Genomic DNA, 24,699 nt, shown 5'->3' on the forward strand with positions numbered 1-24,699 from the left:
AGATGCAGATTCTACAACTGCTTAAATCTTGCAGCCCATTATTGTGGCCATAAGAAGGCATTTTTAATTCAATGCTAGCCATAAAGTTCCCTAGTCTGTTGCCTATGTTTTTAATTATGGAAGCACTTGGAAAGACGTTAACACATTTTCTTTAAATCTTAATATCAACTTATACATCCATGGTACTTACTTCAATTATGAATATTTGGAGAGGTGATCCTATTCAACATTTTCATCACAATTTTCCTTACTGAAATCAAAACCATACTCCTGCCGCAATGCCTTGAATTTTCAATGAAATGAAATACTTCATTGTACCGAAGTAAATGTATTTCTTTGAAGTTTGCTTCAATTCACCTTGTAATACCTTTCCTCAAAACTACCTTCACAGCATGAGAAATCCACTTCTATGCTTAATACGGAGTTAAAAAAGAATACTCATTTGCATTCTCTTATGACTAGTGATATTATAGTTTCCTTCTTCCACGACAGAGACAAAATCCCTTCGTAATAAACATACAGCCTAGACTTTGCTCTTGAAAAAACAAAAAGCTGTCATAGCAAGTGACCCGATAATGGTGTTGTGCCATGACTGGGGTGTAATAACAGATTCTTTTTGAAACATATCGAGTAGGTTGGCCGCTCGCAGCTTGGTAGTCTGTATGCTTACTTAGGATTCTTTCTGGTTGGTTATCAAAGTTTCTTATCTGATATTTCAAGAATATTATTGTTAGCATGGCCTGCTTGTTAAATACAAGTCCTAAAGAACCTTTTTATTTCATCTAAAGATATAACTTTATATACAAATACAGCTTATTCCATAATATTCTATACAACTGTGACTGAAGAAAAATTTATCCCTATTAAATATTATGATATACAAAATGCAATGGCTATTTTGCTGACTAGTTGGCAGCAACGAGTCAAACAGCATTTTGCCGACTATGTCATTTTCCTTTATTACTCATTATCCTTTCCTACTCCTGAAAAGTTTATGCAAATATCAAGATTCACAAAAATATAAATTTCAATGAGCAAAAAAAAAAAATAATAAATTCTAATTGCACTACGACCACCAACATGGTGGGGAGCTCATACCATCCAGGCAAAATGTAGGGTTAGAAAGGTCCAACCAGTGGGGATAAAGCCCCTTTGCTCTTGATCTTAGCCTCTTTCAATGTAACCCGGTGGTGATGCAGGGAAAAATAATGCAGGAAATAAACAAATTGGCAAAATAATGTTTAATCCACAATGCCAACTAGTTGTCAAAGCAAATAATTTATTTATGTAAACCTTGATTCACTGTCAATCGGTAAAACTTACAACCAAATATCTCTTTAGTGTCATTTGTATACAATTCTAATCCTGCATTACCCTGTTTAGATGTTTTTGCATTCCTTTTCAGATCCTTCATAATTCATTCAAAGGCTCTAAGTATTTCATATCATACTGTCTAACTAGCAAACTTTCGTTGATGTAAGATATATGTTGCAGTAGGTCACAGTGGTGTGCATTATCTAGTAATTTTTTTCCACTATTTTACATACAAAGAAGTTGACATAAACACATACTTGAATTTTTAAAAAAATTCTCATGTACTTAATTTGGCAATGTATTACACACTGTCAGTTGTTATACACAAAATTTAGCACTTGATATCTGTCCATACACAGGAAAAAAGAGTGACGATCAATGGCACTGAGGTACCTATAATTCAGATGCTGAAAGTATGTAAACTCACAACTGAGTTTCAACATAACTCAAGAGCCTGACTATATATACAAATACAAGGGTTAAGACGTTTCCTATTAAAACCACATTCCCAAACAGGTTTCACCTGAAACTGAGAGAAAGAATACTGTCAACAGCCTTAATATATTCTCTCCAATATACCAGGGATGATTAAAATTTTACTTATATAGTAGCAAACAGCTTAAATAATAGCATTATAATAAAGAGGTGGAATTTTAAAGAGCACACATTACATTTATCACTGCAGTAACATATTTCACTCATGGACTACAATAATATCTTTTCACTCAATTTCATGCAAAAAAGTAAAAAAAATCTGAATCCTATTTATTTAATCATAAAATCTTAGGAAGATGCACCAGTAAGTTAACAAATATTTCGATCATGTAAATGAATTACAGCAAACCTCTAGCTTCTTAGTGACACCAGAATATTCCTTTCATACTGTCATACTATGGTGAACTATCACAATCCAGTAGAGGTGCCACATTCTATGGACTGTTTACTGAGCCTACACAATTTTAATAATCAAAACATACAGAACAGGGACATAGATTTTCCACATAAAAATGCCAGATTTTATTTAATTTCTTTGTATTTTGCAACACTAGTCTAATCAGTGAAAAAAAGACAAATTTTGGAGTGGATACAGCAGTGAGCCACAAAGAGGGTGAAGGGGCAAGTTTTAGTTGCAGTGGGGAATGTGTGGAATGAGAGGTCACTGTCTTTAATGTCAAAGACAAGTATGTTTCATGGTACAGTAGTCCCATCAGTGCACTAAGGATGCAAGGCATGGGCCTAAAACAAAAATGTGAAGGATTATGTGAATATGTTGTAAATGAAATGTTTGAGGAAAATATGTTGTGTGATGTCGGTTGATTGAATACGAAGTGATAGGCTGACAAATGTATAGAACTAACAAGAGTATGTATGAGAGAAGATGATGTGCTGAAAAAATATGGACACATGGAGAGGATGACTAAGAGGGTATACATGTAAATATTGGAAGGAATTTGGAAAAAGAGGAAACAAAGGAGGAGGTGAAAGGATGGCTTGGGGCCTGAATGTGTAGAAGGGTGTGAGACATGCAAGGGAAAGTGTGGACAGAAGTAATATAGTTTGCAAAGAACATGCTATCAATATTCGTCATTTCCTGTATTAGTGAGGTATAGTCACGAACAAATGACTGAGCCTTAGAGAGAAAAATCCTCGCTTGGCTTCTTCCTCTATTTCATCTTTTGGAGAAGCAAAACAGGAGGGCAGGAGTTCCAGTGGGTGGTATTCTTTCTCTCCATCTCCCCAGGTATAAAATATATATCCCTGGGGATAGGATAGAAAGAATACTGACCGTGGTATTCCCTGTGTGTCATATAGAGCAACTAAAAAGGGTGGGAGTGGGGTGCTGGAAATCCTCCCCTCCTGTTTTGCTTTCAAAAAGAAGGAACAGAGAAGGCCAGAGAAGGATTTTTTCCTCTATGGCAAAGTCATCTGTTCTAGACGCTACATTGCTAAATCAGGAAATGGCAAATATGTATGTTGGTCCATGGCAGGGGTGCGTGAAGTCTCCATGGTAGTTTAATTTGTTTGTGGATGGGGTGGTTAGGGAGGTGAATGCAGTCTGTTGTGGATGAGAGGGCTTGGAAAGTGAGTCAGTTGTTTGCTGATTTGAGTGAGAAACTGCAATAGTTGGTGACTGAGTTTGGTAAAGCGTGTCAAAGAGGAAAGCTGAGAGTAGGGTTGAGGGTCAAGTTAGTTGAGAGGTGAGTTTGAATGGAGGAAAAACTGGAGGAAGTGAAGTGTTTTAGATATCTGGGAGTGGATTTATCAGTGGATGGAACCATGGAAGTGGAAGTGAGTCACAGGGTGGGGGAGGGAGCAAACGTTCTAGGAGCCTTGAAGAATGTGTGGAAGATGAGAATGTTGTTTCAGAGAGCAAAAATGGGTTTGTTGGAAGGAATAGTCGTTCCAAATGTTATCCGGTTGCGAGGCATGGGCTATAGATAAAGTTGTGCGGAGAAGGGTGGATGTGCTGGAAATGAGATGTTTCAGGACAATATGTGGAGTGAGATGGTTTGATCGAGTAAGTAATAATAGGGTAAGAGAGATGTGTGGTAATAAAAAGAATGTGGTTGAGAGAGCAGAAGAGGGTGTTTTGAAATGGTTTGGTCACATGGAGAAAATGAGTGAGGAAACATTGACCAAGAGGATATATGTGCCAGAGGTGGAGGGAACAAGAAGTAGGAGACCAAATTGGAGGTGGAAAGATGGAGTGAAAAAGAGTTTGAGTGATCGAGGCCTAAAAATGCAGGAGGGTAAAAGGCATGCAAGGAACAGAGTGAATTGGAACGATGTGGTATACTGGGGTCGACATGCTGTCAATGGATTAAACCAGGGCATGTGAAGCGTCTGGGGTAAACTATGGAAAGTTTCTGTGGGGCCTGGATGTGGAAAGGGAGCTGTGGTTTCGGTGCATTACTACACGACAGCTAGAGAGTGAGTGTGAATGAATGTGGCCTTTGTTGTCTTTTCCTAGCGCTACCTTGCACACATGTGGGGGGAGGGGGTTGTTATTTCATGTGTGGTGGGGTGCCGATGGCAATGAATAAAGGCAGACAGTATGAATTATGTACATATGTATATATGTATATGTCTGTGTGTATATATATGTATACTTGAGATGTATAGGTATGTAAATTTGCGTGCATGGACGTGTATATATATATATATACATGTGTATGTATACATATATGTATATATATATACATACACACATATACATATATACACATGTACATAATTCATGGTTGCTGCCTTTATTCATTCCCGTCGCCACCCCACCACACATGATATGACAACCCCCTTCCACCCGCATGTGTGAGTGTTAGCGCTAGGAAAAGACAACAAAGGCCACATTCTTTAACACTCAGTCTCTTGCTGTCATGTATGATGCACCGAAACCACAGCTCTCTTTCCACATCCAGGCCCCACATAACTTTTCATGGTTTACCCCAGATGCTTCACATGCCCTGGGAACATCGGTGAAGGGGGCGAATGGGGAGGTAATAACAATTAATGGTGATGTGAGAAGGAGATGGAGTGAGTATTTTGAAGGTTTGTTTAATAAGTTAGATGATAGTGGCAGATATACAGTGTTTTGGTCGAGGTGGTGTGCGAAGTGAAAGGGTGAGGGGAATGGTTTGGTAAAGAGAGAAGAGGTACGGAAAGCTTTGCAGAAGATGGAAGCCTGCAAGGTGGCGGGTTTGGATGGTATTGCAGTGGAATTTATCAATGAGGATATTCAATGTATGTATGGCTCATGGTGAAGTGCCTGAGGATTGGCAGAATGCATGCATAATGCCACTGTACAGATGCAAAGGAGATAAAGGTGAGTGTTCAAATTACAGAGGTATAAGTCTGTTGAGTATTCCTGCGAAATTATATGGGAGGGTATTGATTGAGAAGGTGAAGACATGTACAGAGCATGAGGCTGGGGAAGAGCAGTGTGGTTTCAGAAGTGGTAGAGGATGCATGGATCAGGTGTTTGCTTTGAAGAATGTATGTGAGAAATACTTAGAAAAACAAATGGACTTGAATGTAGCATTCATGGATCTGATGAAGGCATTTGATAGAGATGCTCTGTGGAAGGTATTAAGAGTATATGGTGTGGAAGGCAAGTTATTAGAAGCAGTGAAAAGTTTTTATCAAGGATGTAAGGCATGTGTACGAGTAGGAAGAGAGGAAAGTAATTGGTTCTCATTGAATGTCAGTTTGTGGCAGGGAGGTGAATGCAAGAGGTTTAGAGAGAGGGGCAAGTATGCAGTCTGTTGTGGATGAGAGGGCTTGGGAAGTGAGTCAGTTGTTGTTCGCTGATGATGCAGTGCTGGTGGCTGATTCATATGAGAAACTGCAGAAACTGGTGACTGAGTTTGGTAAAGTGTGTGAAAGAAGAAGGCTGAGAGTAAATGTGAATAAGAGCAAGGTTATTAGGTTCAATAGGGTTGAGGGACAAGTCAATTGAGAGATAAGTCTGAATGAAGAAAAATTGGAGGAAGTGAAGTGTTTTAGATATCTAGGAGTGGATTTGGCAGCACATGGAACCATGGAATTGGAAGTGAGTCACAATGTGGGGGTGGGGGCGAACGTTCTGGGAGGGTTGGAAAGTGCATGGACAGCGAGAACATTATCTTGGAAAGCAAAAATGGGTATGTTTGAAGGAGTAGTGGTTCCAATGATGTTATATGTTTGCAAGGCGTGGGCTATAGATAGAGTTGTGCGGAGGAGGGTGGATGTGTTGGAAATGAGATGCTTGAGGACAATATGTGTTGTGAGGTGGTTTGATTGAGTAAATAATGAAAAGGTAAGAGAGATGTGTGGTAATAAAAATAGTGTGGTTGAGAGAGCAGATATGGGTGTACAGAAATGGTTTGGTCATATGGAGAGAATAAGTGAGGAAAGATTAACAAAGAGGATATATGTCTCAGAGGTGGAGGGAACGAGAAGTGGGAGAACAAATTGGAAGTGGAAAGATGGAGTGAAAAAGATTTTGAGAGATCGGGGCCTAAACATGCAAGAGGGTGAAAGGCATGCAAGGAATAGAGTGAATTGGAACGATGTGGTATACTGGGGTCGACGTGCTGTCAATGGATTGAACCAGAGCATGTGAAGCGTCTGGGGTAAACCATGGAGAGCTCTGTGGGGCCTGGATGTGGAAAGGGAGCTGTGGTTTCGGTGCAATATATATAAATATGAGTATATTACATATATATTCCGAGATAATGTTCTCGACTTCCACACATTCTTCAAGGCCCCCAGGATTTTCGCCCCCTCCCCCACCCTATGATCCACTTCCGCTTCCATGGTTCCATCCGCTGCCAGATCCACTCCCAGATATCTAAAACACTTCACTTCCTCCAGTTTTTCTCCATTCAAACTCACCTCCCAATTGACTTGACCCTCAACCCTACTGTACCTAATAACCTTGCTCTTATTCACATTTACTCTTAACTTTCTTCTTCCACACACTTTTCCAAACTCAGTCACCAGCTTCTGCAGTTTCTCACATGAATCAGCCACCAGTGCTGTATCATCAGCGAACAACAACTGACTCACTTCCCAAGCTCTCTCATCCCCAACAGACTTCATACTTGCCCCTCTTTCCAAAACTCTTGCATTTACCTCCCTAACAACCCCATCCATAAACAAATTAAACAACCATGGAGACATCACACACCCCTGCCGCAAACCTACATTCACTGAGAACCAATCACTTTCCTCTCTTCCTACACGTACACATGCCTTACATCCTCGATAAAAACTTTTCACTGCTTCTAACAACTTGCCTCCCACACCATATATTCTTAATACCTTCCACAGAGCATCTCTATCAACTCTATCATATGCCTTCTCCAGATCCATAAATGCTACATACAAATCCATTTGCTTTTCTAAGTATTTCTCACATACATTCTTCAAAGCAAACACCTGATCCACACATCCTCTACCACTTCTGAAACCGCACTGCTCTTCCCCAATCTGATGCTCTGTACATGCCTTCACCCTCTCAATCAATACCCTCCCATATAATTTACCAGGAATACTCAACAAACTTATACCTCTGTAATTTGAGCACTCACTCTTATCCCCTTTGCCTTTGTACAATGGCACTATGCACGCATTCCGCCAATCCTCAGGCACCTCACCATGAGTCATACGTACATTAAATAACCTTACCAACCAGTCAATAATACAGTCACCCCCTTTTTTAATAAATTCCACTGCAATACCATCCAAACCTACATATATATATATATATATATATATATATATATATATATATATATATATATATATATATATATATATATATATATATTTTTTCTTTTTTTTTTTTGCTTTGACGCTATCTACCGCGTTTGCGAGGTAGCGCAGGAAACAGACGAAAGAAATGGCCCAACCCACCCCCATACACATGCCTTGATTCAATCCACTGACAGCACGTCAACCCCGGTATACCACATCGCTCCAATTCACTCTCTTGCTTGCCCTCCTTTCACCCTCCTGCATGTTCAGGCCCCAATCACACAAAATCTTTTTCACTCCATCTTTCCACCTCCAATTTGGTCTCCCTCTTCTCCTCGTTCCCTCCACCTCCGACACATATATCCTCTTGGTCAATCTTTCTTCACTCATTCTCTCCATGTCACCAAACCATTTCAAAACACCCTCTTCTGCTCTCTCAACCACGCTCTTTTTATTTCCACACATCTCTCTTACCCTTACGTTACTTACTCGATCAAACCACCTCACACCACACATTGTCCTCAAACATCTCATTTCCAGCACATCCATCCTCCTGCGCACAACTCTATCCATAGTCCACGCCTCGCAACCATACAACATTGTTGGAACCACTATTCCTTCAAACATACCCATTTTTGCTTTCCGAGATAATGTTCTCGACTTCCACACATTCTTCAAGGCTCCCAGAATTTTTGCCCCCTCCCCCACCCTATGATCCACTTCCGCTTCCATTGTTCCATCCGCTGCCAGATCCACTCCCAATTATCTAAAACACTTCACTTCCTCCAGTTTTTCTCCATTCAAACTCACCTCCCAACTGAATTGACCCTCAACCCTACTGTACCTAATAACCTTGTTCTTATTCATATATATATATATATATATATATATATATATATATATATATATATATATATATATATATATATATATATATTTTTTTTTTTTTTTTTTTTTATACTTTGTCGCTGTCTCCCGCGTTTGCGAGGTAGCGCAAGGAAACAGACGAAAGAAATGGCCCAACCCCCCCCCCCCATACACATGTATATACATACGTCCACACACGCAAATATACATACCTACACAGCTTTCCATGGTTTACCCCAGACGCTTCACATGCCCTGATTCAATCCACTGACAGCACGTCAACCACGGTATACCACATCGATCCAATTCACTCTATTCCTTGCCCGCCTTTCACCCTCCTGCATGTTCAGGCCCCAATCACACAAAATCTTTTTCACTCCATCTTTCCACCTCCAATTTGGTCTCCCACTTCTCCTCGTTCCCTCCACCTCCAACACATACATCCTCTTGGTCAATCTTTCCTCACTCATTCTCTCCATGTGCCCAAACCATTTCAAAACACCCTCTTCTGCTCTCTCAACCACGCTCTTTTTATTTCCACACATCTCTCTTACCCTTACATTACTTACTCGATCAAACCACCTCACACCACACATTGTCCTCAAACATCTCATTTCCAGCACATCCACCCTCCTGCGCACAACTCTATCCATAGCCCACGCCTCGCAACCATACAACATTGTTGGAACCACTATTCCTTCAAACATACCCATTTTTGCTTTCCGAGATAATGTTCTCAACTTCCACACATTCTTCAATGCTCCCAGGATTTTCGCCCCCTCCCCCACCCTATGATTCACTTCCGCTTCCATGGTTCCATCCGCTGCCAGATCCACTCCCAGAAAGAAAGAAAAGAATTTATATATATTTCTTTCATACTATTTGCCATTGCCCGCATTAGCAAGGTAGCATTAAGAACAGAGGACTGAGCCTTTGAGGGATTATCCTCACCTGGCCCCCTTCTCTGTTCCTTCTGTTTTAAGATTAAAAGAACGAGAGGGGAGGATTTCCAGCACCCTGCTCCCTCTCCTTCTAGTCGCCTTCTTCAACATGCAGGGAATACATGGGAAGTATTCCTTCTTCCCTATCCCCAGGGATAATATATATATATATTTATTTGTTTATTATACTTTGTTGCTGTCTCCCGCATTAGCGAGGTAGCGCAAGGAAACAGACGAAAGAATGGCCCAACCCACCCACATACACATGTATATACATACACGTCCACACACGCACATATACATACCTATACATCTCAATGTATACATATATATACACGTTGGAAAGGATCACAATTTGCGCGTGATCAAGATATTCCTATGAGTCCACGGGGAAAATGAAACACGAAAAGTTCCCAAGTGCACTTTCGTGTAATAATCATCATCAGGGGAGACACAAGAGAGAAATATAACAGTCATTAATTTCTCTCTTGTGTCTCCCCTGATGATGTGATTATTACACGAAAGTGCACTTGGGAACTTTTCGTGTTTCATTTTCCTCGCGGACTCTCAGGAATATATATACACGCACAGACACATACATACATACACATGTACATAATTCATACTGTCTGCCCTTATTCATTCCCGTCGCCACCCCACCACACATGAAATAACAACCCCCTCCCCCTGCATGTGCACGAGGTAGCACTAGGAAAAGACAACAAAGGCCACATTCGTTCACACTCAGTCTCCTCCCCTCTTGTCTTTTCTTTTTTTTTTTTTTTTTTATTTTCCAGAAGAAGGAACAGAGAAGGGGGCCTGGTGAGGATATTCCCTCAAAAGCCCAGTCCTCTGTTCTTAATGCTACCTTTTTATCTAACTTGTTACGATTTCTGTTCTTTAAGTCAGTCAACATTTAAGGGCTAATTATTTATTTATATTTATTTTGCTTTGTCGCTGTCTCCCGCATTAGCGAGGTAGCACAAGGAAACAGACGAAAGAAAGGCCCAACCCACCCACATACACATGCATATACATACACGTCCACACACACAAATATACACACCTATACATCTCAACGTATGCATATATATACACACACAGACATATACATATATACACATATATATATAGTTCATACTGTCTGCCTTTATTCATTCCCATCGCCACCCCACCACACATGAAATAACAACCCCCTCCCCCGCATGTGCGCGAGGTAGTGCTAGGAAAAGACAACAAAGGCCACATTCATTCACACTCAGTCTCTACCTGTCATGTATATCTATATTTATTATACTTTGTCGCTGTCTCCCGAGTTAGTGAGGTAGCACAAGGAAACAGATGAAAGAATGGCCCAACCCACCTACATACACATGTATATACATACATGTCCACACACGCACATATACATACTACATCTCAACGTATACATATATATATACACACACAGACATATACATATATATACATGTATATACTATCTGCCCTTATTCATTCCCGTTGCCACCCCGCCACACATGAAGTGACAACTCCCTCCCCCCACGTGTGCGAGGTAGTGCTAGGAAAAGACAACAAAGGCTGCATTCGTTCACACTCAGTCTCTAGCTGTCATGAGTAATGCACCAAAACAACAGCTCCCTTTCCACATCCAGGCCCCACAAAACTTTCCATGGTTTACCCCAGATGCTTCACATACCCTGGTTTAATCCATTGACAGCACATCCACCCCGGTAATCCACATTGTTCCAATTTACACTATTCCTTGCATGCCTTTTAACCCTCCTGTATGTTCAAGCCCCAATTGCTCAAAATCTTTTTCACTCCCATCCTTCCACTTACAATTTGGTCACCCACTTCTTATTCCCTCAACCTCTGACATACATCCTCTCTGTCAATCTTTCCTCTCTCATTCTCTCCATGTGACCAAACCATTTCAGCACACCCTCTTCTGCTATCTTAACCATACTCTTTTTATTACCACCTTCTCTCTTATCGTTTCATTACTTACTCGATCAAACCACATATTGTCCTCAAACATTTCATTTCTAACACATCCACCCTCCTCTGTACAACCCTATCTATAGCCCATGCCTTGCAACCATATAACATTGTTGGAACCACTGTTCCTTCAAACATACCCATTTTTGCTCTCCGAGAAAACATTCTCGTCTTCCACACCTTCAACGCTCCCAGAAACTTCGCCCCCTCCCCCACCCTATGACTCATTTCCGCTTCCATGGTTCCATCCACCTACTAAATCCACTCCCACATATCTAAAACACTTCACTTCCTCCAGTTCTCCATTCAATGTTGCCTCCCAATTAACTTGGCCCTCAACCCTACTGAACCTAATAACCTTGCTCTTATTCACATTGGCTGTAACATTGACAGTACAGTCCTATCAAAGATATTTTCCTCCAAAGAAGTTCTCATTTCCATGCTACTGAAAGTAACATAACCTTGTGTTGCTGTAGCCTCTGGAAAGAGGTCCTGCATAATACCAAGACTCTTTCTTATAAAGGGTTCCTGTAGTAACTATACATAAAACAATATATATACTATATATATATATATATATATCTTTTTTCTTTCTTTCATACTATTCGCCATTTCCCGCATTAGCGAGGTAGCGTTGAGAACAGAGGACTGGGCCCTTGAGGGAATATCCTCACCTGGGCCCCTTCTCTGTTCCCTCTTTTGGAAAATTAAAAAAAAAAGTGAGATATATATATATATATATGATAAGTGATTTATATATGACAGACTGAGTGGATGTGTACAGCTGAAGGTTTAGTTCATTTGTTCCAGATCCCATTTTGCTTTGGCTGAAGAGGCAACTGGTTTCAGAAAAAAAAAAAAAAAAACAAAGTCCCTCCCATTACTGTACAAATTACACTGCACCTGTTACACTTAACAATCAAAGTGAATATGAACAAATATGGAGGTCATTTTGAAGACATTTTGGACAAATAAACTGCAGTGTTGATTTCTTTTTAATGTAGCTTTGTACTAATTAATTTACGATGAGTTTTCAATAAAAATTTCATGAGGTATCATTTATGGATTCCACTTTTCACAAAGAGTATCACTGTCCCCAATATTGGCATCAAAATATATACATACAGAAAAAAATTATGACTTAAGAGTTAATATTTATGATCACAGAGAGCTAAATGAATAATCCCATTATGTATGAGAAACTTTAACATTTCTACATGCTAAAAATGTATATCAAGTAGTTTCTTTCCACTGTATTCCGGTAAAAAATTATAAAAATACAAATTCTTCATCAGTTTTCAGTCACTGTTGTATTGTGGGAAAAGGAACTACAAGGTAGAGCATGACAAAAAAAAGCGCTTTTTACACAAAGTTCACTTCATATCAGGCAGGTAATTTTTCTTACCAATATGATAATCAGTAATCCACAAGCCGAATTCTACCAATCCGTCCCCCATCATCCCTGAAATAAAGAAAAATTATTTTTTTCTATGAGTTAATATACAAAACCATTAAAAGTTACAGTCCAAATTTAGGATCTGCTGGCCTTAATCTCCAGTAAAGCACAATTGTAGAATACATAGGATCAAAACCCCTTTTTCAATAATGTTTTTCTTTTCAGTAACACTGCATTACACCTAGTCCCTCTTTATGTAAGGCTGTCTTCCAAATAACATTTGAATCCATTGATTTTATGTACAGAGAGCCATTTATTACATATACTTAATGGGAATGCTTTCCAGGATCTCTACCAAACCTCTCCTTTCTAACAATCTTTTATAATAATTTCAAAGAAAAATATCATACATATGCTGATACCCTGTTTTGTGCTCAGGATATGTTCTTGGAAAATGGAGTGCTAAGCAAAACAGCTCTCTAAGGGGTTATTATACCAGAGCATAAAAGGAGAGGCATTCTTGATGATATCAGTTTTTACCTGTTTTTTATCTGAGATATATATATATATATATATATATATATATATATATATATATATATACACAGTATTTTGTATGAGGGTTACAGGTATGAATAAACACAATTCCAATAACATATCTTTACTAATTAATTAATAAATAAAGTACAATACTGTATCATACTGTATCATGAATGACAATGGTTTGATGAATAGTGACAATTCTATTAGAATAAATGAGAAAGGCAGCATTTCGGTGAGATTCAGTGATTAGGAGGGTGAAGGGAGGGAGCGAATTTCAACTGCTTCTGCTCTGGCTAAAGCTAATCTATCTCTGCATCACTAAAATTATGATCTGGGTGGTGATAACAAAGAGAGTATTGATGATGGGGAGGGGGACTGCTGTGAGAGGTGAGGAGGTGACGTATCTAGTGGTTTCTTTGGTAACACTGGTTGCAGGACAGCCAGATGCTTCTGAACAGCTAATGTCTAGCCACATAATTGAGTGTAAATATATATACCTATATTTATTTATTTATTTTACTTCATCGCTGTCTCCTGCATTAGTGAGGTAGCGCAAGGAAACAGACGAAAGAATGACCCAACTCACCCACATATACGTCCACACACGCAAATATACTTACCTATACATCTCAACATATACATATATATACACACACAGACATATGCATATACACACGTACGTAATTCATAGTCTACCCTTATTCATTCCCGTCACCACCTCGCCACACATGAAATGAAAACCCCCTTCCCCCACATGTGCGCGAGGTAGCACTAGGAAAAGACAACAGAGGCCACATCCGTTCACACTCAGTCTCTAGCTGTCATGTAATAATGCACCAAAACCACCGCTCCCTTTCCACATCCAGGCCCAACAAAACTTTCCATGGTTTACCCCAGGCGCTTCACATGCCCTGGTTCAGTCCATTGACAGCATGTTGACCCTGGTATACCACATCGTTCCAATTCACTCCATTCCTTGCATGCCTTTCACCCTCCTACATGTTCAGGCCCCAATCACTCAAAATCTTTTTCACTCCATCTTTCCACCTCCAATTAGGTCTCCCACTTCTCATTCCCTCCACCTCTGACACGTATATCCTCTTGGTCAATCTTTCCTCACTCATTCTCTCCATGTGATCAAACCATTTCAAAACACCCTCTTCAGCTCTCTCTACCACACTCTTTTTATTACCACACATCTCTCTTACCCTTTCATTACTTACTCCATCAAACCACCTCACACCACATATTGTCTTCAAACAACTCTATCTATAGCCCACGCCTCGCAACCATATAACATTGTTGGAACCACTATTCCTTCAAACATACACATTTTTGCTTTCCGGGATAATTTTCTCGACTTCCACACATTTTTCAACGCTCCCAGAACTTTCGCCCCCTTCCCACCCTATGATTCACTTCTGCTTCCATGGTTCCATCCGCTGCAAAATCCACTCCCAGATATCTAAAACACTTTACTTCCTCCAGTTTTTCTCCATTCACACTTACCTCCCAATTGCCTTGTCCCTCAACCCTTATGTACCTAATAACCTTGCTCTTATTCACATTTACTCTCAACTTTCTTCTTTCACACACTTTACCAAAATCAGTCACCAGCTTTTGCAGTTTCTCCCTGAATCAGCCACCAGCGCTGTATCATCAGTGAACAACAAATGACTCACTTCCCAAGCTATCTCATCTACAACAGACTGCATAGTTGCCCCTTTTTCCAAAACTCTTGCATTCACCTCCCTAACAACCCCATCCATAAACAAATTAAACAACCATGGAGATATCACGTACCCTCTGCCACAAACCAACTTTCACTGAGAACCAATCACTTTCCTCTCTTCCTACATGTACACATGCCTTACATCCTCAATAAAAACTTTTCACTGCTTCTTAACAACTTGTCTCCCACACCATATATTCTTAATACCTTCCACAGAGCATCTCTATCAACTCTATCATATGCCTTCTCCAGATCCATAAATGCTACATACAAATCCATTTGCTTTTCAAAGTATTTATCCGTGAAGATAGGGGAGAAAGAAATCTTCCCACGTATTCAATGTGTGTAGTAGAAGGCGACTAAAAGGGGAGGGAGCGGGGGTCTGGAAATCCTCCCCTCTCATTTTCAATTTTCCAAAAGAAGGAACAGAGAAGGAAGCCAAGTGAGGATATTCCCTCAAAGGCTCAGTACTCTGTTCTTAACGCTACCTCACTAATGCGGGAAATGGCGAACAGTATAAAAAAAAAGGATATGATAGATTTGATAGAGATGCTCTGTGGAAGGTATTAAGAATATATGGTGTGGGAGGCAAGTTGTTAGAAGAACTGAAAAGTTTTTATTGAGGACGTAAGGCATGTGTACATGTAGGAAGCGAGGAAAGTGATTGGTTCTCAGTGAATGTAGGTTTGCAGCAGGGGTGTGTGATGTCTCCATGGTTGTTTAATCTGTTTATGGATGGGGTTGTTAGGGAGGTGAATGCAAGAGTTTTGGAAAGAGGGGCAAGTATGCAGTCTGTTGTGGATGAGAGAGTTTGGGAAGTGAGTCAGATGTTGTTCGCTGATGATACAGCGCTGGTGGCTGATTCATGTGAGAAACTGCAGAAGCTGGTGACTGAGTTTGGTAAAGTGTGTGAAAGAAGAAAGTTGAGGGTAAATGTGAATAAGAGCAAGGTTATTAGGTACAGTAGGGTTGAGGGTCAAGGCAACTGGGAGGTAAGTTTGAATGGAGAAAAACTGGAGGAAGTGAAGTGTTTTAGATATCTGGGAGTGGATTTGGCAGCAAATGGAACCATGGAAGCGGAAGTGAATCATAGGGTGGGGGAGGGGGCGAAAATTCTGAGAGCATTGAAGAATGTGTGGAAGTCGAAAGCATTATCTCAAAAAGCAAAAATGGGTATGTTTGAAGGAATAGTGGTTCCAACAATGGTATATGGTTGCGAGGCATGGGCTATGGATAGAGTTCTGCGCAGGAGGGTGGGTGTGCTGGAAATGAGATGTTTGAGGACAATATGTGGTGTGAGGTGGTTTGATCAAGTAAGTAATAATAGGGTAAGAGAGATGTGTGGTAATAAAAAGAGTGTGGTTGAGAGAGCAGAAGAGGGTGTTTTGAAATGGTTTGGTCACATGGAGAGAATGAGTGAGGAAAGATTGACCAAGAGGATATATACGTCAGAGGTGGAGGGAACGAGGAGAAGTGGGAGACCAAACTGGAGGTGGAAAGATGGAGTGAAAAAGATTTTGAGTGATTGGGGCCTGAACAAGCAGGAGGGTGAAAGGCATGCAAGGAATAGAGTGAATTGGAACAATGTGGTATACTGGGGTTGACGTGCAGTCAATGGATTGAACCAGGGCATGTGAAGCGTCTGGGGTAAACCATGGAAAGTTCTGTGGGGCCTGGATGTGGAAAGGGAGCTGTGATTTCGGTGCATTATTACATGACAGCTAGAGAATGAGTGTGAACGAATGTGGCCTTTGCTGTCTTTTCCTAGCGCTACCTCGCACACATGAGGGGGGAGATGTTATTTCATGTGTGGCGGGGTGGCGATGGGAACGAATAAAGGCAGACAGTATGAATTATGTACATGTGCATATATGTATATGTTAGTGTATTTTTCTATTTATTTTGCTTTGTCGCTGTCTCCTGCGTTTGCGAGGTAGTGCAAGGAAACAGATGAAAGAAAATGGCCCAACCCACTCCCATACACATGTATATACACACACGTCCACACACGCAAATATACATACCTATACATCTCAATGTACACATATATATACACACACAGACACATACATATATACCCATGCACACAATTCACACTGTCTGCCTTTATTCATTCCCATCGCCACCTCACCACACATGGAATACCATCCCCCTCCCCCCTCATGTGTGCGAGGGTGTTCAGTGTTGTAAATGGAAATGGTGAAGAGCTGTATATGTTTGTGTGTGTATATATATGTATATGTTGAGATGTATAGGTATGTATATTTGCGTGTGTGGATGTGTATGTATATACATGTGTATCTGGGTGGGTTGGGCCATTCTTTCGTCTGTTTCCTTGCGCTACCTCGCTAACGCGGGAGACAGCGACAAAGCAAAATAAAAAAATAATATATATATATATATTTTATCCCTGGGGATATGGGAGAAAGAATACTTCCCATGTATTCCCTGCATGTCGTAGAAGGCGACTAAAAGGGGAAGGAGCAGGAGGCTGGAAATCCTCCCTTCTCATTTGTTAATTTTTCCAAAAAAGGAACAGAGAAGGGGGCCAAGTGAGGATATTCCGTCAAAGGCTCAGTCCTCTCTTCTTAACGCTATCTCTCTAATGCGGGAAATGGCGAATAGTACAAAAAAAAAATATGGAAAGTTTTGTGGGATTTGGATGTGGAAAGGGAGCTGCAGTTTCGGTGCATTATACATGAGAGCTAGAGACTGAGTGGGAACAAAAGTGGCCTTAGTTGTCTTTTCCTAGTGCTAACACTCGCATGTGTGGGGGAGGGGGTTGTCATTTCATGTGTGGTGGGGTGGCGACTGGAATGAATAAAGGCAGCAAGTATGAATTATGTACATGTGTATATATGTATATGTCTGTGTACGTATATATATGTATACACTGAAATGTGTAGGTATGCATGTGTGGATGTGTATGTATATACATGGGTATGTGGGTGGGTTGGACCATTCTTTTGTCTGTTTCCTTGTGCTACCTCGCTAACACGGGAGACAGCAACAAAGTATAATAAATAAATAAATAAATATATATATGAGTGAGGAAAGATTGACAAAGAGGATATATGTGTTAGAGGTGGAGGGAACTAAGAAGAAGTGGAAGAGCAAATTGGAGGTGGAAAGATGGAGTGAAAAAGATTTTGAGCGATTGGGGCCTGAACATGCAGGAGGGTGAAAGGCATGCAAGGAATAAAGTGAATTAAGATGATGTGGTATACTGGGGTTGACATGCTGTCAATGGATTGAACCAGGGCATGTGAAATGCCTGAGGTAAACCATGGAAAGTTTTGTGGGGCCTGGATGTGGAAAAGGAGTTGTGGTTTCGGTGCATTACACATGAAAGCTAGAGAGTGAGTGTGAATGAATGTGGCCTTTGTTGTCTTTTCCTAGTGCTAACTCTCGTGTGTGCGGGGGGAGGGGGTTGTCATTTCATGTGTGGTGGGGTGGCGACACGAATGAATAAAGGTAACAAGTATGAATTATGTACATGTGTATATATGTACATGTCTGTGTATGTATATATATGTATACATTGAAATGTATAGGTATGTATATGTGCGTGTGTGGACGTGTATGTATATACATGTGTATGTGGGGGGTTGGGCCATTCTTTCATCTGTTTCCTTGCGCTACCTCGCTAACGCAGGAGACAGCGACAAAGTATGATAAATAAATATATAAATATTTTCATATTTGTTGTTTTATTATATATATAAGAAGCACTGCATCCCTTCAACATTGTTACATAACTTTTCAAAACATGGAGGGAGGAAGCAGAAAGGTCTGAATGATGACATAAGTGGAAAGATGTGCTGGCACACAGGAATGTGTTGCCAAGCATTCCTCAACAGCTGATATTCAACATACAGCCACTAGCTCAGCTTCGCTAAGCCAACCTTCCTTTTCTTCTAACAAACTGCTCATTGAATGAGTTACCTTCACTGTTATGAACTTTGCCTTCATCGTAGCGCAAGCTTTTATCTTGTCTTCAATCTTAATAGTAGTTCTAACTGCTGATGTAGCCAAATTGAAATGAGAACCGACATTGAACGGACATTCTGTGACTACCAACTGCCCCAAGACTTGTAAATTACATTTAAGGAGAGGATTTTCAAGGAACTTTAGATGCACCAGCAGCACTGGCTGTCTTTCGGATATGATGGGTAAAAAAACAGTCACAATAATATTGAAAACCCATAAGTCAGAAAAGAATTTGCACAGAGTGTGAGTGGGGCAAAATCTGTACTTCAGTAACAGAGGAGAACAATAAGTGCTGGTTGGATGTGAGTGCATGTGGGAATGGTACTGATTGGTCAAGTGAGTAAAAACAAAGTGAGCTGCTCTCAGCATGTTGTGAGTGTTCAGATTCTTGACTTAATTTCTTTCATGAATTATATTCTTTTTTTCAGGCAAAACTAGAGCTCCAAGATGCAAACAAGAGCACTATAACAAAACAGTTCTCTATGGGGTAGTGCTAAATAGGGAATTAGTGTATGCCTAATTCTGAAATAAAATATAAATTTGTACAACATATGTTATAAGCACAATATTACACCACAAAATTCTAGGATGTACTGCCACAGTATGTGGGAATAAGAACAGAGGAATGAGAGAGCAGTGGTGGTGTTAACTTCATCCATCTCTTCTCTCACCACCACCATACCAACCATCAATATGACTATATACATCATCACCACCTCCACTACTAATTCCAAAGTAACAGAAGAAACAGAAAGTTAATTGAGGGAGGATGAAGATGACTTACAGGTTACTGATATAAGAAGAAATAAGAAGACTTGGGAAAGAATGTCATGTCTGACAGCTCTCTCATAAAAAGCAGACTTTTTTCTTGAGATAATTTTTGACTAAGCTATACTCAAAATTACATACAATATCAAACACCAAAAAAAATGCTAACCACCACTACAACCATCAACATCCACCACCCTCAATATCTGTGACCACCACCATAACCAACCATCAACAATCATTCAAAAATAATAAAAATACATAGTAAATTGTGGGTAGATAAGGGAGTGGAAGATTGACAGGGTACAGATGAGGAAAAAATAAAGACCAGAGAGTGAATGTTATGTCTGATAGACATTTCTTGAAAGACTGGGGAGATGATGTTCTTTCTTTCTTATGAGACCATTTTCCCTTTAAACTGTGCTCTTGTTTCATATATTACCAATGACAATCAGTACTGCCCAACCCAAGTATCTAACTATCTATCTATATCTCTGATGCCTGCTCCCTTTGGGAACTCCCTCAAAGGGGTAGCCACGGCAAATGAGTCTCCATAAGTGTTGTTGAACTCCAGCACCGCTTCTTAGCCTTTAATGCCTCACCCTTAATAGGCTCCAACCAACTACTTCTACCTAATATCCCTGCCTAATGTTACAACCTACTACTTCTACCTAATGCTCCTAGCTAATTCTCCTACCTACTACTTCTACCATCTACCAACACCATCCACTCTATATAAGCTCTCTGGTTTCTAAATCCTCATTTGTGATACCTAATATTCTTGCCTAATGTTACAACCTACTACTTCTACTTAATACTACTACCGTCTACCATCACCATCCATTCTCAATATGCTCTCTGAATTCTAAATTCATATTTGTGATGAATCCCAGATCTTTGACATCTGCTTAACTTTCTCTCACCTTCCTTGTAGGGTCTTCTCTCCATCTATCTGTATCTCTAACACCTGTTCCCTCTGGAAACTCCCTTAAGGGAGTGGCTACGGCAAAAGAATCTCCATAACTGGTGAAATCCAGTGCCACTTCTTAGCCTTTAGTGCCTCAACTGTACCAAATCAGCTAATTTTCTTACCAACTTCTACTAAACGTTCCAACCTACCACTTTTCTCTAATGCTCCCACTTGCGTCTTGTACAGTGCAATGAAAGTCGGAATAATTGTTCCGTAAATTTATTATCTCTTAATTCCAACAGGTTCACTTCTGCCCATTTGTAGACTGTATCTACTTGTGCCTCTTTTGGATCAGCTTACCCTAGTGGCATAAGCAAATCACCTGATAATGTATGGTATCACTATCATAATGAGAACTGAGGCTAATACCATTCCTTGTGGTACCCCCCGACAGAATGTCAAAACTTTTTTTAAAGTATTTTGAATTTTCTGTTAGTCAACATCTCTGAACAAACTTCCCATCTTATCCTTATTTTGCTTTACAACTTGCTGTTGCTAAATTCTGTGGTTTACTTTTCTAAAATCCTTGGCAAAACTAAGAAAGATAGAGTCTATTCTCCTTCCTTGCATTAAAGTTTCACATATGTCCTTGAAATGAGGTAATAAATGGGTTTGTATACTTTTTTCCAGTACCATTAGATATTGGCCTTAGCTTTAATATCTATCATTTGTCCATTTTTCTCTCTCTAACAGACTTTTATTGCATGAGATGTAAAGCTAAATGAATTATGCTATTTAAGTATTAGCTTTGATCCACCTTTGTGTATTGGTGTTACATAAGCCATTTTATGAATTATCGTAATTCACAAAATATGATATGGACTTGCAATTCTTTGATAGTAGTATATCATAACCTCACCTGTCTTCCTCCCCAAAGTTCTGATTTTCTGGTTGTCGTCTGTTTGTCTGTGTACTGTAATCTCTCTGATGATGATCTCGATAATCACGATGTTGGCTGTCTCTCTGTTGACTGTCTCGGTGATGATAGGATCTATGCTGATAATCCCGTTGGTAACCATGTTGGTAATCCCGCTGGTAGCCATGGTGATAATCCCGAAAAACTTCTCCTCTCACAGATTCACGGTCTGGCCGAATCCAATCTCGATCCCTTTCATGGTCGCGGAAGTTCTTTCTCCTGAAGCTGCTACTACTGGTTGTGGCACTACTACTACTACTAGTGGTATATTCCCTGCCTCTGCTTCTGCTACGACTTCTTCTACTATTACTGTGATGATCTTTGTCTCGATCCCTGTGAAAGAGTAGAAATTATTAGGGATGCACGGGAATTTGGTTATAGAACACTAATAATATTTCTATTAAAGTTCTGGTTCCAGTTGGAACTTTGATAAAATAACCGGCCTGAATTGACACATCTATTTCAAATCTGAGTATCATCAATTGTATACTCTTTTTAAATATTAGTCTTACAGCATCAAACTGCATCACTTGGCTATGGATGATAAAAAGAAAGGATTCAAATTTTACTTACTGCAAAAAACTATACAATAATTATATGCCCTTGGTTATACTACCAATGAAAGGCATCTCAGGGGATATGACATGAGTCTGCCAATACTGCCAGATGTATGAGAATGCTATTGCATTTTATTTGTCTTGATTACATCGCCATAATCATGTGTTAGCACATATTTCACATAAAATATATCAAGGAGGCATATATTCATATACCACATAGGTATATTGTCAAATATCATGGAGGTAAATCATCGGTGCTACCTGCCTGGGTAACGGGAGGGTTAGTGACAACTGCATAGGGAGCCAGTGCTTCTTTGCTTGCCAAATTGCACTCCTCTGAGCCAGATTGCTGTTTTTTTCTTCTTAACTTACCCACACTTAGACTGCTAGCAATCTGTCCACAAACATACAATCTCTCCTTGTCACACAAAACACTTCATAACTCAGATTTTACCAGCAATAAGCACTATGCACAAGCCTTGCCTTTTAGCAAATGGCAGGATCAACAGACAGTAAGTAGGAAGCATTAGGAGTATTAGTTACAAATATTAGATAGAAACAGTAGGTAAGAACATTAGGTGGGAGCATTAGGGAGAAGTAATATGTTGGAACATTAAGGAGACACATAAGGTAGAAGTAGTAGGAGGGAGCATAAGGTACAAGCTTCTGAAAATACTGCATTAGAGTTGTCCTCTGCCTGAGGCCTGTTTATGGTGAGGAACTTAAGGCTAAAAAGTAGCAGCGGAGTTTACCAGTTATGGAAACTTTTGCCATGGCCACCACCTTAAAGGAGTTCCCAAAGGGAACAAGTCTCAGAGATACAGATAGATGGATAAATTTTCTTTTTCATAGTGAACACCATGGCACAGGCAAAACATGCCTCAATCACAGCCATCTTGGGTGAAAGGAAAAAGAATAAAGAATCAGAAAAAAAGTTCTCTGTATGAGTTTATATCTTTTACTCTTAAAGGTACAAAGATTAATGAAGAGGGCAAAGATGAAAGGAGGAAGAGAATTCCACATCTAAGCTGTTCAAGGGTAGGAGGAGGTATCACAACAGTCAGTCCTTGAGAAATTTAGGGAAGCAGCAGCAAGTTTAACCTGAAAAGGGAATTTGATCTCATAACCTTCCCTCTGGCATCTTGAGTGTAACTAAGCCCTTTGTTCTTTCACAAGGGTGATGTTCATAGCCTCTGGCAAGTTTGTCAAAACACCAACAAAATTGGTGCCAGGTTTAACATTATGATAAGACAAAAGTTAAGAGCTGCAATGATATGAAAAAGTGGACAAAATCTGGGGGCTTCCGACAAGAGGGTTAATGCCTATAAATCAATATTTCTTCCCATTTCTCATTCTAAAACCCCCTCACAACTTTCCCGTCCCACTGGATGGCTCTGGTATCACGGTAAGATCTACTCTATCTTAGAAATCTTACATTCTAGTTATAGCTGAGTGCACCTCTCAGAAACTGAGAGTCCTGTTTTGGTGCCAAACATTATTCTCTTCTGAAATGATGCTCCAATCTTATAAAGAACTCATCTGTCCTTGCATGGAGTACTGCTCTCATGGTAAAAGAGGTTTTAGCTCTACATAATTCATTTCTGCTCTTATGAACTGTCTGTGCACCCTGAACATTAGCTGGACCATGTAAGTACTTGGCTAGCTAGTGCATCACATGATTACTATGAAGTTGTTGGCTACTGAAGGATGGGCCACAGTCATATTCATTTTTCCTTAGACTGTTAAAAGCTTTGACACTCTTTACCTCCTCACATCTCTCCTAACGTTAACAACCTACCCCTTTTAACCCTTAAATGATTGGTATGTTCCAAGAAATTCATGCAGTGTGAAAAAGAATAAAGTGATTGATTATATTCACAGGTACAGAAAATACAAAGAAAGGTGTATCATTACCTTTGTGCTGGTCTAGTCAGGTGCTAAGTGAGCATGCAGTAATGAGAATGATACATTTAGCAGCCCCAGATAAGAAAAGAGATGATGTTTCTTAATGCTGAGCTCATTTTCTGACTGCATTCGAGAGAGAGAGAGAGAGAGAGAGAGAGAGAGAGAGAGAGAGAGAGAGAGAGAGGGAGAGAGAGGGAGAGAGAGAGAGAGGGAGAGAGAGAGAGAGAGAGAGGGAGAGAGAGAGGGAGAGAGAGAGAGAGGGGGAGAGAGAGAGAGGGAGAGAGAGAGGAGAGAGAGAGAGGAGAGAGAGAGAGGAGAGAGAGAGAGAGAGAGAGAGAGAGAGAGAGAGAGAGAGAGAGAGAGAGAGAGAGAGAGAGAGAGAGAGAGAGAGAAATACTCAAGCACTTTACATAGTATCTGTTACTGAAGTCCTCCATTACACAATGATTACCCAGAGAGAAAATTAGGAAAAGCTGTAATATTTTCTTCATAAGCATGAGTTAAATGTGGATGCAGCCACTGTAGGTCTTGCTCTAAAATCAATCTTTATGTAACTTACTTC

General features: G+C 40.0%; 1 protein-coding gene across 1 annotated transcript in view; it reads right to left on the reverse strand.

Moving 5' to 3' along the window:
- Window positions 1-12,339: 12,339 nt before the first annotated feature.
- The window catches only part of LOC139745921 (uncharacterized), a 199,283-nt gene continuing 186,923 nt past the window's right edge, over window positions 12,340-24,699 (reverse strand). The window contains exons 17-18 of the mRNA XM_071656597.1: window positions 21,616-22,005; window positions 12,340-12,819 (exon numbers count right to left, since the gene is read on the reverse strand). Coding sequence (XP_071512698.1) covers window positions 12,774-12,819; window positions 21,616-22,005 — 436 coding nt within the window. The 3' untranslated portion in view covers window positions 12,340-12,773. The remainder of the gene's footprint in view (window positions 12,820-21,615; window positions 22,006-24,699) is intronic.

The sequence above is a fragment of the Panulirus ornatus genome, chromosome 63 (assembly GCF_036320965.1).
Source record: "Panulirus ornatus isolate Po-2019 chromosome 63, ASM3632096v1, whole genome shotgun sequence".
In the NCBI taxonomy this organism is placed as follows: domain Eukaryota; kingdom Metazoa; phylum Arthropoda; class Malacostraca; order Decapoda; family Palinuridae; genus Panulirus; species Panulirus ornatus.